The sequence below is a fragment of the Macrobrachium rosenbergii genome, chromosome 59, assembly GCF_040412425.1.
Source record: "Macrobrachium rosenbergii isolate ZJJX-2024 chromosome 59, ASM4041242v1, whole genome shotgun sequence".
Taxonomy (NCBI): Eukaryota; Metazoa; Arthropoda; class Malacostraca; order Decapoda; family Palaemonidae; genus Macrobrachium; species Macrobrachium rosenbergii.
The window spans coordinates 38,146,149-38,164,613 of record NC_089799.1 but is presented as its reverse complement, the minus strand read 5'-3'; the positions used below and the strand labels follow the sequence as shown (position 1 = coordinate 38,164,613).

The 18,465-nt window shown below is 39.7% G+C and overlaps 1 protein-coding gene and 1 pseudogene across 9 annotated transcripts in view; both read left to right on the top strand.

Moving 5' to 3' along the window:
- Positions 1-2,744, top strand: part of LOC136837414 (piggyBac transposable element-derived protein 4-like) — a 2,805-nt pseudogene extending 61 nt beyond the window's left edge.
- Positions 1-18,465, top strand: part of LOC136837731 (cocaine esterase-like) — a 46,869-nt gene that overhangs the window by 15,050 nt on the left and 13,354 nt on the right. For all 9 annotated transcript variants that reach the window (XR_010852737.1, XM_067102646.1, XM_067102649.1 and 6 more), the window contains 3 exons: positions 4,364-4,464; positions 7,430-7,512; positions 11,853-12,050. Coding sequence is in view for 8 of the 9 variants with exons in the window: in XM_067102646.1 (XP_066958747.1) it covers positions 4,364-4,464; positions 7,430-7,512; positions 11,853-12,050 (382 nt within the window). In the remaining variant the exon portion in view is untranslated. The remainder of the gene's footprint in view (positions 1-4,363; positions 4,465-7,429; positions 7,513-11,852; positions 12,051-18,465) is intronic.

The following is an 18,465-nucleotide window of genomic DNA, read 5'->3' as shown; positions in this document are numbered from 1 at the left end:
CCTTATCTGACTTGGTTGGTGAAGGGTGTGTGGTCCCGCGCTCTCGGCTGGTTTTTTGGCTAGAACGCATTTCGGGAGAATTTCTCCCAGGGTTACTGTGCCCGTATGTTGTACATACGGGTGGAATTCTCCCAGTGTTACTATTATTGTATTATTTTGTAAACCCTTGCCTAATATTTTTTTTCTTTTCAGGCAAGATTTAGTGAATAAAAGTTAGTGAATTATAAAGAAAAGGCATACACAGATGAAGAACTGTCTGAACTTATGAACACAACTGGGGCTCTCTCAGTAATTTGTGCAGATAGAAGTGGTTGTGAAAGTGATAATGATGAAATTGATGAACTTGAATGTGACATATTATTTTGTAAACCCTTGCATAATATTTTTTTTCTTTTCAGGCAAGATTTAGTGAATAAAAGTGAGTGAATTATAAAGAATAAGCCATGACCAGCAAAAGGCATACACAAATGAAGAACTGTCTGAACTTATGAACACAACTGGGGCTCTCTCAGAAATTTGTGAAGATAGTGGTTCTGAAAGTGATAATGATGAAATTGATGAACTTGAATGTGACCTGTTATATGATAGTGATGAAAACCAAGAATATTTACCTGAACCAGGAGATGAGAGTTCTGATGAGGAAGAAGATGACGTGATGATGAGCATGAAGAAGAAAAAGAGGAAAAAGGGTAGCCTCTACACCAGTCAAACGCCCCGTCGTACCTCTGTTGACCGTTCTCTATCCCCAATTCCTACCGACGTCCCCACACCTATCGCTTCTACCTCAGCTACTCCTGCTGCCACTGATAGGGAAGAAGGCGCCAGCGTGATATTCCGCCCATCGTCACATTCAAGACTACAACGATTGCCACCCCTAGTAAGTTTAGGTGGAGTTGTCGGCCGCAGACCCCAAGTAACGTGGGACTCCCACAAGGAACATCGTGAGCGCCTTTACTCCTGGCCCAACTCCAGGGGCGGCAAGGAATGCAGTGTCACCAGAGGAAGCTTTCAGTTTATTTTTCAATGATGATCTCATCCAAGTGATTGTGACGTGGACTAACAAGGCCATTGATACATTTGCCTCAACTATAAAAGAAGATCAGCCACTTTTGCTCCACTGTGCCATTAGAAGTCAAAGCATTGCTGGGTGTACTTATCATCAGTGCCCAGAAGTGCGATGAACACATCCCCACCAGTGAAATGTGGAGCGTGGATACAGGTTGTGGTCTATACCGTGTGGCAATGTCGAGGCTCGGTTCAGGTTCCTTATTCGGTGTCTAAGATTTGACGACCCACAAACGCGACAGGTTCGGCGAGAGGTTGACAAGTTTGCTGCTGTGAGGGAAATATGGGACATTTTTATTGAGAGATGTGGCAAACTGTATGTCCCCATGAAAACCTCACTGTTGATGAGCAGCTACTGGGATTCAGGGGCCGCTGCCCCTTCCGTATGTACATTCCCAACAAGCCGGCCAAGTATGGAATCAAGCTCGTTCTCATCAATGATAGCAAGTCCAAGTACTTGGTTGGTGGCATCCCATACTTGGGGAAGCAGGGGACTCAACCAAAGGGCGGCCTTACACTCGGCCATCAGTTTACCCGAGAGCTAACGAGGCCTTACCATGGAACACACAGGAACGTCACAACTGACAACTGGTTTACCTCTGTTCCCCTGGTATCAGATCTCCTAAATAACTGTGGCATGACTCTTGTTGGCACAGTGCGCGCCAACAAGAAGGAGATACCGAAGGAGATGACGGACAAAGCTACAAGAGAGCGTGGATCAAGTGCCTTCCTGTACACAAAGGAAATGACTCTGGTGTCATATGTGTCTGATACATCCAAGACAACAAAGAAACTAGTGTTGCTCCTGTCATCTCAGCACACTCAGCCCAACATTGGCACTAAAGGAAAACCGGAGATCATTGAATTCTACAATTCAACAAAAGGAGGCGTTGATCGTTTGACCAGATGTGTTCCGGGAATTCCTGTTCGCGCAAAACAAGACGTTAGCCACTCTGTACTTTTTATGGAATGGTGAATGCTGCCAATGTAAACTCTTACATTTTATACAAGGAGAATATGGAAAGAGGGGCAACAGAAAAGTCATATCACGCCAGAAATTCATGCTGCAGCTCGGAAGGCCCTAATCACCCCATGGGCCACGTCACGGCTGGATTTACCCTGCCCCGATCCTTGCAGTCCTTGATCACCACTGTCTGCAATGTACCATCACCAGGCAGTGCTGCAGGATCACCAGGGACATCTTTCTCAGCCAGCAGCGGTGCATTGGTGTGCTGTTGTGAGTGCCCGGTCAAGTCCGATAGGAAGACGCGTCACAGATGCAACAAGTGCGTCAAGCCGATGTGTCCTCGGCATCTGTATCCAGTCTGTGGTGACTGTATCTAACAGGTGAGTGTATATATAGTACTGTATGTGTTTCATTGATGTACTTTGAGTCATTTGAAGCATAATTTGCCATACTGCAAGTGTTGAATAGAAAAAATTAATTTGGTATGTACTGAAAAATTTACCATTTTTGTCTGTCTCCCATACAGATTGTATACGAGCTTGGGAGATGGGATTCAGCCAGTACGTAGTCCCATGACAGTAGAGAGTTCTACACCAACAAAAACAAAATTCGGAAATCATTTTTTTTTTTGTCAATTTAATTAGTAAAGTACTCCAAGAAAAGTCTATTTTTTTTCTGTATTTTTGAAAAAAAAATAAAAATATGATTTACAGGAGGATTTCATTTATAATAGCCTCAATAAGAGAGAAGGAGTTATATTTCATTCGTATGTGTTCCAAATAACAAGATTTTCAGGATAAGTATTTTATTTTAATTATTTAATTACCGGGTGAAATTCACCCAGGGTTACCTTTCATGTTACGGAAATGGAGGGTTACCGTTCTAGGGTTAAGAAGAGGAAAAGATGTTTTGAATACTAAAAGGTGTACACCATCCTTGCCAAAGCTTGCGCATTTCAACAATTAAGTGGTAGGATTAAGTAATACCTTAATTTAAAACAGTTAGCCTACAATGATTTGATTTCTTGAATGACACACCGTGTCTCTCTCTCTCTCTCTCTCTCTCTCTCTCTCTCTCTCTCTCTCTCTCTCTCTCTCTCTCTCTCTCTCTCTCTCTCTCTCTCTCTCTCTCTCTCTCTCTCTCTCTCTCTCTCTCTCTCTCTCTCTCTCTCTCTCTCTCTCTCTCTCTCTCTCTCTCTCTCTCTCTCTCTCTCTCTCTATTACCACGCATAATATCTGGTTAAGTTTTAACTGGCCTGAATAACATGAATAACATCTTGAATAGAACACTTAGTACATCCTAAAGAACCCCATTAAATTTTTGTGCATTTTAAACCAATCTTATGAGAGGAAATAATTTACTACCATTTTTTTCAAGCCTGATTCATGTTTTGGTACTTTAGAAATGGAAATGATTTCATGAGCGCAGTTACATACAAATGCAGCTAAGTTTGTGAAGTAATAAGGAAATGAAAGTTTCTTGTCAAGTGATTGAAGTCCACAAGAACAACTGCCTTTTGCCTCTTCTGTCCTGTTTTCTCACAGAACGATAAGCTCCTGTTCAAGTTCCGTGGCTTAGCCATTAAAGCCGTTAACAGCATCACTGAAAACATTTTCGTCGTAATAATTCCATTCACCCGAAAAGTACAATTGCTGATATGCTGCACTTTTTAGGACTGTTTTTAAAAAGATGCGAGCTCAAACTGCAAAGCAATCCAGGTTACTTTGCATGCAACCATGCGTAAACTACTACTCAAGAAGGTACTTTCCCTTTTGTACTGGAATTTTGCGCCCTCTGCTTTACTATCTCTTAACAACAAATGCTGAAGTTGAGCAAGAAATTGTAAACAACTAGTTACCGTCTCTAAACCACATTAGAAATTTTTCAAATACATTTAAAAGTTTATTTTGACCCTAAGTGCATTTGCAGTCTTTATTATTATTCATTAGAATAATGGGGAGATGCATGTTTAACTTGAAATTTAATCAGATTAACAGGAAATCTTTAGGAAAATCATACCCGAGGAGTCCGAGTAACACGTCCCTTTAAAAAGAGGATACAAAAAACAGGCAAAGTTTTCCCTAGTTTTTGCTAAATACCCAATTGGGCATTTCTTCTTTCCTTCACACCATTTACTGATAACTAGGCCAAGTATTTCCAAGTTAGCTGTTCTGTGGCAAAACCAGATAAGTAAGAAGTGAGTCTTTGATCACACAAATTAAAATGCATAAATACAGTTGTACTTTGGTAACTTAATATGTTGATATCACTCTGATGTAGAGTGAAGTCAGCCAGTTTTGGCTTTATATAGCCATTTTTCCTTTCTTCTAGGTATTCGTAATGCAAGCTTGCACGAAAAAGAATTCAGAGACTTCTACTTCCCGAACAATGAGTTTCATGATCTTGAATCACTTCTGCCAGGTCTTATGAAGGTAAGCTCTCTTTGTATCGTGCGTTGCTATAAGATATTCTTGGTGACTAAATATGAATACTTTATATTCAGACACTTTTCAACAGCTGAACTGTAGAGTAACTACTCCGCTGCGTAGGAGAGTAAGGAAACAGTTTGGCTCATGGGCCTAACTAGGAATAAGGGACAGGAAAAATTTTGTATACTGTACATTTTGTGTGTATTCTTCCAAATGAACCTAATAATCTAAACTTATTCTTCGTGTTATAATGTTTGAAAATCCAATTCCAAGGGAGCTGACTCTTCAGAATAAATGCAGTTATATTTTAATTTACAGCATAGTCTTTACCAGAGGCTGAGCCCCTAGGAATTCAGCCATCTTGCACTCTTTGGCTTCTTGTATATTAGGGCCATTTTTCCCAGACCTTCCAAATTTTATGTTTTTTTTTTTTTTTTTTTTTTTTTTTTTTTTTTTGCATTGTCTTGGAGAGGAATGGCAAATATTCTTATATTATACAGTACAGTACAACGAATCTTGAAATGGAATTTAACGATGTAAAGTTACTTTAATAAGTGTAATATTAAAACTCAAATCCGTTGATAATTTCGATAATTCAGTTTTCCAAAAGTTTATCAATAGTATTGTTTGCAACTGTTAATTATATATCACGAATCAATTTTTGACGAGTGAATCATCAACTTGCCTATTTGTCAAATATTTCTTTTATGAATAACCCATTTTGACTTCCTTGCATATTTTTCTCACCACAAGGTAAAGTCTCTTATGGTAAATAAACAGGGAATTTTTTGTAAAAAAAAGTTCAAGCTGCATGCAACATTACAGGCATGTACTGTTTTCCTTGAGAAGCTTACACAGCAATGAGATCTCCAGCGAGATGATTTCATGATACTCAGAGATGTTGCAGAATTGTATTATCAGATGCTCAGCCTTTGCCCCTGGTGGTGCATTCTGACAGAAACCTTGTCGGCTGTTGAAATCAGCGCAGATAAATATGGCTGTAAAGGATGGAGTTTGTATCTAAAATCATGTTATTCATTTAGAAATTAAGAATGAAGAAAGATAAAGCTTTTAAACAAATAAATGCATCGCTGACTGATATTTTTTCAGACTGCTTTTATTTTTTTCCGGTTCAAACTTCATACTCCGTGAAACGGAAGTCAAATAAACTTTATCAATTCTCGTCACTACTTGAACAATACAACCTTGTAGTTGAAGAATATTTCAACATGTCGTAGTATAATTAAATTTCAGATTTGAAAGGTCACTGCTATATATGTAAAATTTTGTGCTTAAGGGAGATTGATTATGAATCATGCCAAGAATTTTCTCGACAGCTAAGGCGAGTGATACTGATTCTTTGCCCGATGTTCTTGGCCTAATACAAGTCTACAAACGACACTAACACTGAACCAGCACGGATAGGTGGCACCCATACAAACACGAGGACATTTTTAAATTTTATTACAAAAATAAACTACAGCAAGACAAATCTACCCAAGCTATGCATATTCACTTTACTTTAAAAAATGACACAATCAACTTACACATACACCAATTCAACGCTGGCTATAGCTGGGTTAACCGCGTTGAGGACCAAGTGGTCCTCGAGAACGTGTGAACTGAACTTACAGGAAAAAGGGATTGCGCTGAGGTACTCGGTGCTTAACACTATACTTCACAAGGTAAGCTTCACTACCAGTGACATACTAAAGTAACTTTACTCGCAAGGGAAGAATCTGGACTGCGTGTGGGTCACTTGGCAATACAGAAAAACCGACTAAAATTCAACAAACTTACTTGAATCAAGTGATTGTATACTGCTCATCTTTGGACATGCTACATGTCCTTGCAAAATAGCGGATGGCCTCGATCAGAAACAAAAGGAATTACTGTGCTGAGCCTAGCCGTTCTGCACAGATTCAGCCACCAACGGGCTTTCTGGGTTAGACACACACCTGCAGCAGTTCCTGTTCATTTGGATTATAGGAGAAGAGTGGGCATGGACCGCTGCGCAGCATTTTATATATGGCCAGTTCCAGAATGTTCTAAGATTTTAGATTTACAAAGACAACTCCTCATCTGAGTTTCTTTAGTGCAAACCTCATGTAAAATAAAAATACAGCCTACTGTGCACTTTACAGAAATCAAGAACATGTTACAAATGAAATGACTTCAGTAATTTTCAAGTCAGAACCTCTATGCACCTCCATGTCAGCTTGACCTGACATGTTTTCAGCACACACAATTGCAACTTTTACGAACGCATATTGAAACGATCATTAAAACTAGATGGGAGTTTTATGTTGGCAAAAATCCTGCAGTAAATTTTTGTTGACAAATCGCTTGTATAAATTTTTAACAGATTTAATTTATTGATAAAAACCTGATAATATACTTAGGAAAAAAACAGAGTTCAGTAGATCAGCGAGTTTGTTATTTGTCAAGATTCTGTATGCCTATTTATCTTAAAATCTTCTGTATTCTATGGTACCTTAATGGTTTAACGAAACTTCGGTTTCCTCATTTGCCTCTGCAATATGTCTCTTTGATTACCTCTTATTGTATGACTTTCATCTCCCAAAGGGATATTGTCACTACAGATAGACATTTTTTTCTGCAGTTAAGCAAACAAGACTTTGCTATTAATATCCAGGGCTCTTGACAAGTTCTTACATGTTTACAGTTTGATTTTTTTGTGATTTTCATTTTTGTTAAACTTAAAATAGACAAAATGTCAGGACATTGTAACTTTAGAGTACACTGAAAATTCTTTGGCTGTTTTGGAATTTCTGGTACTGAATTGGAAACACATGAGATATCCAAACATATTGTTCATAGCATGACAAACTCTTCTTATATTAAATACGAAAATTCATGTATTCTTGACATTATAAATATTTTGTTCATCGTTATCATTTTATTGGCTTAATTGGTAAATATTCAGGCATCATTCTTATATTCTCAGATGCTTGGTGATATTCATTACGAAGCAAGTATCCTCAGTACAGCAGGACTTCTGTCAGAACATGTTCCAACTTGGGTTTACAGGTTAGTAAGAAGAGAATTTGTCTGTTTTAGAATACAATGCATGTACTCATAGCTTATCTGCTTGATGTATTATCCAATAACTAGTGGAGCAGATAAGCCATACAATTGTTCATTTGATGATACAAGCGTGAAATTTGGCAGAAACACTCATTGAGGGGTAGACTTTGAGAAAAAGTGCTACCCACCTGAAATTCCCTTAGGTGGCCATTTTCGAAGATGGTTGCCATATGACGATTATCGTGAAAAAATGCCAATATATTTTTGTATAAATAGCCAAAGTTCAATCATTATTGGGATAAATTAGGTTCTTTCCATAAAATTGCAGACTTTACTTGGGAGAACAGTCCTTGCCATTCAGGAATCAATTTGTCGGCCATTTTCCAAGATGGCTGCCAGGCAAGCCTAATATGGAAAATAATCTAACTCTTGGTATTTCTACATATTTGCCCATAAAACTTGATTTTTATGAGTATTTATGGCCTTTTGTTCACAGATAGCCTATAATTAAAAAAAATATATAAGTGACAAATATACTAACTCATTATTAACTGCGTCCAAACATGAGAATTATGATTATGAGCATATTAGCGTCTATTCTCCTTCTATCATTGTTGAACATCAATGTTTTAGAGTTCTGAAGAGTGCAGTGCAGTCTAATCTGTCTTTTTACATGTGTACTTTCCACCCCAGTTTGTCTTCATCCACATTTAGTTAATTCCTGGCAGCATTTAGGAATCGGTTCAAGTGTGGTCCACACAATTCACCAATTGTCATCCTCTACCGTCCATCCCCACCTAGAAGAAGATTGAAGTTCTGGATCACGTTTAACACATTGTCCCCAAATATGACCTGCCTGATAGGCTGCTCTTTTTGCACATTCCCTTAGTGCATTTTTAGTTGGCAGGATTAAGTCGCATGACCTCTGCTTCCGGGCAAAGAGTTCAAATCTTGCCTCGTCTACTGACGAGGTCGTGGTAGACCTGTCATACCTTGGAACTACCAATTGCCCCAGTACTTGTAGCTCAGACTCCTCAGCTTCAGATGGGTTGTGACTGAGTCTCACAGATGTAGCTGAACCTTCATTAAAGACATTCCATGTCTGCCAAACTGTCTTTTTTTCTTTTCCTTTGAAACCTGATACAACATCGCACCGAGTGAAAGCATGGAAAAACAACATTCCTTTGGACTTCCCTGGTCCAAGAGTAGATGCAAGGTCATGTATAGGAATCCACCTAGTGTGTTCTCCTTTGCCAAATCAGACCCACATTTTCTCGAGTCCCATTGCAGTGAGAGAAGGCATCAGAGATATGGCAATTACCACAATGTATGTCATTTGCCTCAGTCATCAGAGACTTGTAGCCCTCCCTAACTGCATGCCAGATATGTAGAAATATTCGTGTGTCAGCCTTTTCATGAGTGCAGGGTGCCAGTTCCTCCATGCTTTCATCCCGACATATATGGGAAAAGGTGTTTCACAGTGTTTTGCACGCCTGCGGGTTTTTGATCCTTCAGTATAATTAGAGTAATAGTTGTATTGTAAAAGTTATGCAGTAGAAGTGCCTATGTAACCACTTCCTTTCCAAGTCCTTCTTGTAAATCTTGACTGAATTTTGTCGTGAGCAAGCATTTCTCTTCGAATGATATCTGCAGCTTTAGCCTTGTGATTAGCTTCACTGTACTTGCTAGCATCAGACAGAATTGTGCCAGTGCCTTTTGTGAATGCTAGAACACCACACCCTTTCCTATGGGCCTCAAGCTCAGGGATCCTAGAGAGTAACTGCTCTTTTAACCTGGTGGTATTGATGTCTGGGGAATCTACACCTAGTTGTAGCAGGTGCTTGTATAGGGAAGCTAGGAAAAAGCCACAGGATATAACTTTCCATTGATCATGGTGATTCTCTTCTTGCTTTATCACATCAAGATATGCTCTCTCTTGAGTTGTATAAGTCTGCCAAGCAACAACACCAGCACTTAACTTTGTAAGGAGCTCTCCATGGTTTAGGGTCTTGGCACATTGACTGAGCCTTTCATTCAACTGCATTGTCATTGCTCGTCTTAAATTTGATATTTCTTCCTCTTCTTCGCACAAAAAGCATTGTACCTTTGGAGGGTCTGAGGTTCTTGGTCTCTTTCCATGGTTTTCTTCTGTGCCTGATGTACTGGGAGTCATTGTTCTCTTCTGTGCTCTTTTCAATTTGGTATTGTTAAACAAAAGTCTGCAGCTGTTATGATATTTTGTTTTATTTTGTATCAGTGTAGATTCTATGCCTTCTCCATCATCTAACCGTGCTGGATCAAATGATATTGGCATGGCAATAAGAGCATGAAACAATGGTACATATTTTGCAAGATTAACATATCCACCAGAGTCCTGTTTCCTCTGAAATAAGCTAAGAGGTGAAATTACAGTTTTATCACTTTTGTCCTCTTGACAAAGACATTTACTCCAGTCAGTTTGCATTTTTGGTTTGGCATCCATGACAAGATACTTTGAAATTAAGTAGAGCTGGCTGAGGCTTCATCCTTTTACCGCCTTTACTTACTTTCATGTACTGTATGGGATACAGTTAGATTCAAGCTGTTGCCCTAAACCTAACTCAATTGTTCATCCAATACCATTTAAATCCTGTGCGATCTGTACACCATCCAGATAACATTAAGGTTCCTGTCATCCTTGCAGTTTAGCTGATATTGAACCCCATGCTGTGTTTCACAGCACTGTCCGTTACCAGAGTGACCTGGTAGTGAGCAACAGACACTTTCTTGGCTCTACCTCCATAGTTTAATTTTAAAGTTTTCCTTCTCATATATGAATGGTCTTTACTCTGATATTGAGCTTCATCTGCTAAAGCAAATGGTTTATTGGTGCCAAAACCTTCTGTTTTCCCCCATTGCTGTCTGCAAAATCCCCCCCTGCCTCAGGAACAAGTGTTGACTTGCCTACAAGATCAGCTCTGTAGTTTGCAACCCTTTGGGACATTATATAGACAGAAAGAGCTTACCCTCTTTGCCTTCCCTTCATTAGTAGCCTTTTTTAATAGCATACGTTGGAAATAAATGGACAGAGATCAGCTTTTTTATGGTTTATGGCTGTTTTTGGTGTGCTGGTGGCCATAATGGAATTTTTGATGGCTAGCACTTTTTTGTCAAAAAGTGATGCACAGAGTATATTCATACCAAATTTCATGCTTCTGTCATCAGATGAACAATTCTGGCCAAAAATCACATTAAGCTGCTCCACTAAATAAAGTCAAATTTAAATCAGTGTTTTGCAAACTACTATTGACCAGATCTGCCGTCGGCTTCATCCATGGCAAATGGGTTTGCTCGACTTTGTTGCTGGGGTCAGTAAATGATTGGCAGAAACAGTTCTGAAGGTTGCACAGAAGTGCGGGAGAGTTCCGACTAAAAAATGACTGATTTCATTTCATTTGTAAGATGTTTTTGATTTCTGTAAAGTGCATGGTAGGTTGTACTTTATTTTGAAAATAAAGAGAATTGCACTAAAAATACTCAGCTGTGGAGATGTTATATTTAATTTAGAATTTTTTAACATTCTAGAAAGAATGTAGCAAGGGAGTATAAAAACCTCAGCAGAGCTCCTGTGCGCTCTCTTCCTCCCTAGATGCGAACCACAGTAGGTGGGCTGCTGATCAAATCTTATTAGAAAGCCGGTTTATGGCCGAATTTGTGCACACCGACCAAGTTCATCACTACCATTTTTATCTGCAAGGGCATGTAGCATGTCCAGAGATAGATTAATATACGATCACTCGTATGAGAGTTGATTCAAGTAAGTTTGTGGAATTTTCAGTCAGTTTTTCTATATTGTTGAGCGACCCACACGCAGTCCAGAACTCATCCCTTGTCAGTAAAGTCACTATAGCATGACATTCGTAGAAAAGTTTACTTTGTAATGCGTAAAGTTAAGCTCTGAGTATTTTAGTGCAATCCCTCTTTTTTTTTTTTTTTTTTTTTTTTTTTAATTCAGCTCGTGTGTTCTCGAGGACCACGTGGTCCTCAATGTTGTTAACCCAGCTATAGCCAGTGTTGAATTAATGTATGTGTAAGTTGGTTGTGTCATTTTTTAAAGTAAAGTAAATGTACATAGCTTGGGCAGATTATTTATAGTTTATTTTGTAATGAAATTGTAAAAATGCCAATGTGTTTGGATAGTTACCTAGTGTGAGCTGTGGCTCTCTCTCTCTCTCTCTCTCTGAGAAGTTTCACACACTTAGTTTTTATGTAATTTCTGTACGATTTTTGTATTTATTTTTTACATTTTTGAGTCCTGGTTACTTTCTGATTTAGATAATTTACAAAACTTGTCAATCTCACAGGTTTGAGTATGAAGGAGGACCCAATTTGTTTAATGTAAGATTCCCAGACCCATCCTCTGCACCGCCAATGCCTCCTGGAGTTGGACATGGGGATGAAGTAATACATATTCTTCCAGAAGTGAACATTGACTTCACTCCAAATCAACGAGATATGAGTGAAGACCTTTTGAATATGGTTGAAAATTTTGCATACAGCAGGTATGTTTTGGAATACATATGGAAGCAGAGCAATTTAACATTTGAATGATTTCTTTAAAATAAGATTGCCCAAGAGTTTGAAAAAAAATATAATAAGACTTCAGCTTAGAGACTATGCTCAATTAAATAATTGCCAAGAAAAGTAGATTTTTAGGTGCATTGGCAACACCAGGTAGACTTTCAAAAGGATCGGACCATTTTTATGATTACCCCCGAAAATTTTCCTTTTTCTAAAAAGTTTCCTATAAAATAAAAAATTGGAGAGATTCCACACACTCCTTATGGCGAGAGAAAGTGAGGAGACAGTTGTGATTTTGTGTGGGAATCTCTCGATGTCAGAATTTTGTGTACAAATAGAGATGCTTGTGTAAACAAATGCACACAATGTCGTAATTTTACAGTTTCATGAACATCTTTTATTTTTGACCTTATAAGAATAAAGATTAGCTCTTATTTGAAAGCTGGTGCACCTGTTCTGCAAATTCTATTTTCATTTTTCATAGAAAAAATGATAAATCCTGTAAATCTTTGAGAATCACTGCCTAGTCAGATCAGTCTCTTTTGCCAAATTTGGACAATTTCCTATGATTAACATGTGGACACTTTGAAGGATGAGGAACCTTATTTATATGAAATCTTTTTACTTGAAATTATTTTTACAAGTACGTAATGTCATATACAGTAGATCTGCACAGTAGAAAGCCATAATTAAAGTGCTGGTTAGAATTTTCAGAAATCTTTTAAACTCGAAATCCTTTGAGCCAGCATATAAAGTTCATTAAATAAATGATGTAGGGGCATGGTTAGATTAATCTCAAGAGTAATCTCACCACCATCCATCAACACATTACCAAATAGGAATGGGAGTGCCTGTGGCTATTCAGATTCATTCATTATGAAAAAAATCTCAAAATTATAGGGTTAGAATTTCTATCTGGCAAAGATATTTAAAATATACAAGTAAAAGTAAACTTTGTAGTTTTGATAGCGTAGTGGCTTGTTTTGTCCTCAAGGAGTTACCCCCCCCCATGGTGTGCCAGTGCTCTATGGTGACTAGACTAATATCAAAGAAATATCTTTTAGCCTGGTCTTGTAGCCGGGGATTGTGTCATAATGAAAACACTATGACACATGATAGAGTATAATGAACTCGAAGATAAGAGGGCATTTTCCCTTATCTTCAGCAAAGCTGAACCGAGTTTTCCAGCATCAAAACCTGTAAGAAGTGACTATTGCGCATGTGCATCTGCCATCTTGTTTTCAACTGGGCAGGCAAAGGACCAGACTCCATTACCCTCTTTTAGCCAAAGAAATGCGCAAGTCAGTGCTCCTCACAAAAAACTTCAGATCAAAACATAACAGGGGCTCCAATACTCTCCCCTGATGATACTGATAATCCTTGGTGAGACACTTCAATGTGCATTTTCTCTCCTGATGGTAAGTATCTAATTAATGAGAGAAAAAACATGATCGAAATTGCACATGTGGAGTTTAGAGACAGGGCAGCATTCCTTAATGCAGAATGGCGCCTGATACCACCTTTGCCAGACATGGAGAAACCTCAAAAAGAAACAGTTGTCTTATGTGGGAATACAGCATTGAAAGCTACAGATGATGCCCTTTACCAGGTCAGCGGAAGGTGGATCTATACTCCCATTATGAATAAAACCCAACTTGCTCACCAAGTACCCCCAGCCTTCTGCCCCTTCACTTTTAAAATAATTAACCATGTGAAGGCAGACTTTCAGAATTATGTAGAAATTAGAAAATGGGAGCCAGTGACAGAACTAAAACCATTTGCCACAGTCCTCCTGGTTTCGAAAAATTCCACCAAGGAATGGGCAACACTTCAACTCCCTTTTGAAAGGAAAAGCTCCTCTTAGATGTGGATACTCAGCAATTTGTGACCCCTACAAGAAGAATCTCAGGTGAGACAGCTTCGTCAGAATTCCGTGCTAGGACTCTTCTCCTTAGTAACTTAACCTCTTCCACCTTGCCAAAAGTTGCTACCAAAAGGCTTGCAGAAGATTCCAAGACACTTTTTGCTGTTGTGGCTAAAAGTTTTATGAGAACCCTATGGGAAGCACTCTATGGCTTTTTAGGCTGGTGCATAAAAGCGCGAATGGAAACATTGGAAGGCTCCAACAAGTCACTTCCCAATGTGACTGCTTTATTACAGTCTAACCCCTTCTGTAAGGACCTGTTGGAGGATTCTGTTGTAACTCAACTCAGTTAGCAAGCACGCCAGCAAAATTGTACGTTGTACACTCTTCTGGGAAAAGGAGAATTCAGGTAACAAATATCCAAAATGTCCCTTTACCCAATCCAAAAAAGGCTCACTTTGATAAAAAATCATGTAAGCCTGCAGTCACCTCCAAAACTTTTAGCCATAAACAGGTAGGTGATCAGGAGGGACAACCCCCCTTTAAAGGGACAGCAACAGCCACATCAGCAAGGACATCATTTTCACAAGGTCCAAAAACCATCTTATAAAGGAAAAGGAAAAGGAGAAATAACGCCCGGAATGCCTATCAAGGGAAAAGGTAGAGGAAGAGGGGGATACCAATAGGAATTGTTTGGTCAGGGGTGGGCTTCAAAGACACCACAGGGAATGGAAGTCTTCTCCTTGGGGATACAGCATTGTTCTCAACGGGCTGGAGTGGAAATGGTCTCATGCCCCACCCCCCCCACCCCCCAGCCTTTAAAGGGGTTCTTCCAAGAACCAGACCCTTCTCTGGAAGATTACGTGCAGAAGCACCTGTTGAAAGGTGCCATAGAGAAACATGCATATATTCGCCACCAATCATGTCTCTTCAGTGTCCCAAAAAGGATTCCCCCGAACGAAGAGTGATCCTCGACCTATGAACATTGAACAAGTACATTTTTTTGCCAAAAGTTTTGGGTGACTACCATTGCCCAAGTATGTTCAGTCATTCCAAAAGGGACTTGGACAGTTTCTGTAAATCTGAAAGACGCATACTGGCACATCCCTGTCGCCACTCCCTTCCGTCACTTTCTTTGAGTTAAACATTGCCCCAAGAATTTTTATAAAATTAGCAACGGTAGTTGTCTGGGAACTCAGGAAAGAAGGAATACAACTAATAGCTTACCTAGATGACTGGTTAATCGGGGGTGGGGTGTCCACAAGAAAAGAGTGCCTGAAAAACCTAAGAACAGTGGTCAACAGACTCCAGTCAAAAGGTTTTATAATAAATTGGAAAAAATCACACTTCATGCCCAGCAGACATTTTCAGTGGTTGGGACTGAGTTGGGATACTCTTCAGGGTCTGTTGTCTCTCCCCATCAAAACTCAGAACAGAATAAGGAAAAACCTCAAAAGGTTCCTGACACAGCCCAGAGTTTCCAGACAGCAATTGGAATGCATGATGGGTCTGCTGCAGTTTGCATTAGTAATAGGTCTAATACTCAGATTGCAATTGAAAAGTGTGAACAAATTTTGGCTATCATACTCAGAAAAAAGATGCGAAACTGATCTCACCAAAAGAATCAGAAAGTTGTGGAGATACTTTGGCCTTGTACCTGGAAGGAATCTCTGGCAAAACTGGTCACCCTGACTCCTCCATCTGTAAGAGTGACAATACACACAGATGCCTTATTGACAGGTTGGGGAGAACACTAGGAGAATCGTCAGGTGGCAGGGAGGTGGTCAGCTACTCTGAGGAAGTGTCATATCAGTTTCCTGGAACTGATGGCTGTCTTTTTGTCTCTCAAAAAACTCAACCCTTCAGAGGAGACACATATTCTGTTAGTTCTAGACAACACGACTGCAATGTCCTGCATCAAGAGATTGGGATCATGTTCACCTCCTCTCAACATGGTAATGCTAGCCATCCTTCGGATGGCACAAGTAAAGAAGTGGCACCTGTCTGCAATACGCCTCACACGGTCTCTCAAGGTAATAGCAGACACTCTATCAAGGGAAACGACAGCTTCAACAGAGTGGATGTTGGACAGCCACTCTTTTCAGACAATAGCCAACATGCTTCCACAACTGGAAGTGGACTTGTTTGCCACATACGAGAATCACAAAGTCCCAGTATATATGTCTCCGAACTTGGGCAGTCAAGCAATAGCAAGAGATGCCTTCCTACAAGACTGGAACTAATGGAGGACAATATATCTTTTTCCTCCATTGTCCCAGATTTTGAAGGTTTTGAGCAAACTCCTAACCTTCAAAGGAATAGCTTACTTAATAGCCCCAAATTGGCCAAACAGGCTTTGGTTCCTATCACTTCAACAATGGGCGAAGAGATCAATTCCACTGTTGTCCACTGTTCTATCCAAGAAAATAGGAGGGAAAATCGTTTACGCATGCTCCTTTCTGAGCAGAGACCTTCATGTATGGATTTTTAAAATTTCTACATGAAAACTACTCACCAACATTGCCAGGTACCTAGTGCAAAAATTATGGACATCATCTGTCCGGTAATGGCAGTCTGTATGGAAGATATGGTTAGATTATATCCATACTGTGAGCTTGGTCCAGATTGCCATAGAAACACTTTTAAATTCTCTGATACACCTTATTGAAGACAAACGTCTTGCGGTTACAGCATCATGACGTACAAGGCAGCATTAATGGAACCCTTGCTTCATGGTTTCGGGATTGACTCCAGCATAGAAATTGTTACTTCCCTTCGGTGGTCTTTTGCTCTACAAAGACCCACTCCCAAATGACTTCCGATTACTTGGTCCCTGAACAGGTTACTTAGACTTCTATCTACCCCTCAATTCAGCGGACCCAATACAGCCAAAACTCACATGCTACAAAAGGCGATCTTCCTGATTGCATTAGCATCAGAAGCTTGTAGTAGTGAACTGGGCTCCCTGATGGACGATACATCACACAAACTGCTGATAATCAATTATTATTGTCCCCTGGCCCATCATTCCTGGCCAAGAATGAGGATCCTTTAAGAAGGAAATCTATTCTTATAAGAAAACTGTATTTAGCAGACAAAGCATTATGCCCAGTTCAGGCACTTAAGGTTTACCTTGAGGTCATGGCAAACATCGCAGAAGGTCCAATTTTCCTCCACCCTAGCATGAATAAACCACTCTCTCTACAAGGACAAAGAATAATTTTAGTGTCTCTCATTAAAAAGGCAAACCCACACTCCTTTCTTAGGTCACATGACATTAAGAAAGTAAGTACCTCATTGGCCTTTTTCAGAAATGTCTCTTTCGAAGAAGTCTCCAAAAGTACAGGGTGGGCATCAGAGACAGTATTCTTAAAACATTACTGACATGAGCTCGAACAAATTCGTCTACACTGCATATCAGTAAGTGGTATGGTTAGTCCTGACCCCGTAGGTTCTACAGCAGAAAACCAGGGGTCTTCTTAACGTGTGAGTATGCTGACTATCACTGGGGAAGGTACGACAAGACTAACCACACCCAGAATACATAGGTAAATCACTACAGAACTTCACCCTAAAAATGCAAGCCCTTGTTACTAAAACCCCAAAAGATTTTTTAGAATGAGGAATGGGGCTGACACTTGTGGCTTGACCTCGGACCAGAAATGTTTTTTGTTTTTCCTTTGGGTTTTTGGGATTAAAATTTTGAGAGCTTAAGCCTTTTGTCACCTGTCAATTTCTTTTGTAAAGCTCCTTGGGGACAAAACAAGCGACTACGCTATAAAAAAACAGGTTTTGACGTAGGAAAAACCTATTTTTGTTAGTCGCTGTTGAGTCCTCAAAACCCTCCCACTTTCCTGACAAAAAGGCATGGGATTTGGGCAAGGGGTCATCCTGCATTGACCAGCAGGCGCAGACATGCATGCATAGTAGTCACTTCTTACAAGTTTTGATGTTGGAAAACTGGGTTCAGCTTTGCTGAAGGTAAGGGAAAATACCCTCTTATCTTTGAGTCCATCGTACTCTACCACATGTCATAGTGTTTTCATTGCGATACAATACCCGGCTACAAGACAAGGCTAAAAGATATTTCTTTGATATTAGAGGCAGTCCCCGGTTATCAGTGGGCTCGATTATCAGCAGTCCAGTTTTTCGGCGCTTGTCTAGCGACGAAAATCTGCAATTTTCGGTGCCGATATGTGCTGATTTCCACTTATCGGCGTCGATAATCATGTATTGGCGCTGATACGTACCTAACAGAGGCACTGATCTCCAGTTATTGGCGCCAATGAGCGCTGAAAATCGCCGATTTTCGGTTATCGGCAATTTTTGCTTATCATCATGCCATTGGAACAGAACCCCCATTGATAACCAGGGACTGCCTAGTAGTCTTGTCACCATGAGTGCTGGCACACCATGGGGGTTAACTCTTTGAGGACTCAACAGTAACTACCAAAAATAGGTTTTTCCTAAGGCAAAACCTGTTTTTTTATGCATCTGCACTTCACACACCGCATGACCGGAATATTTATCAG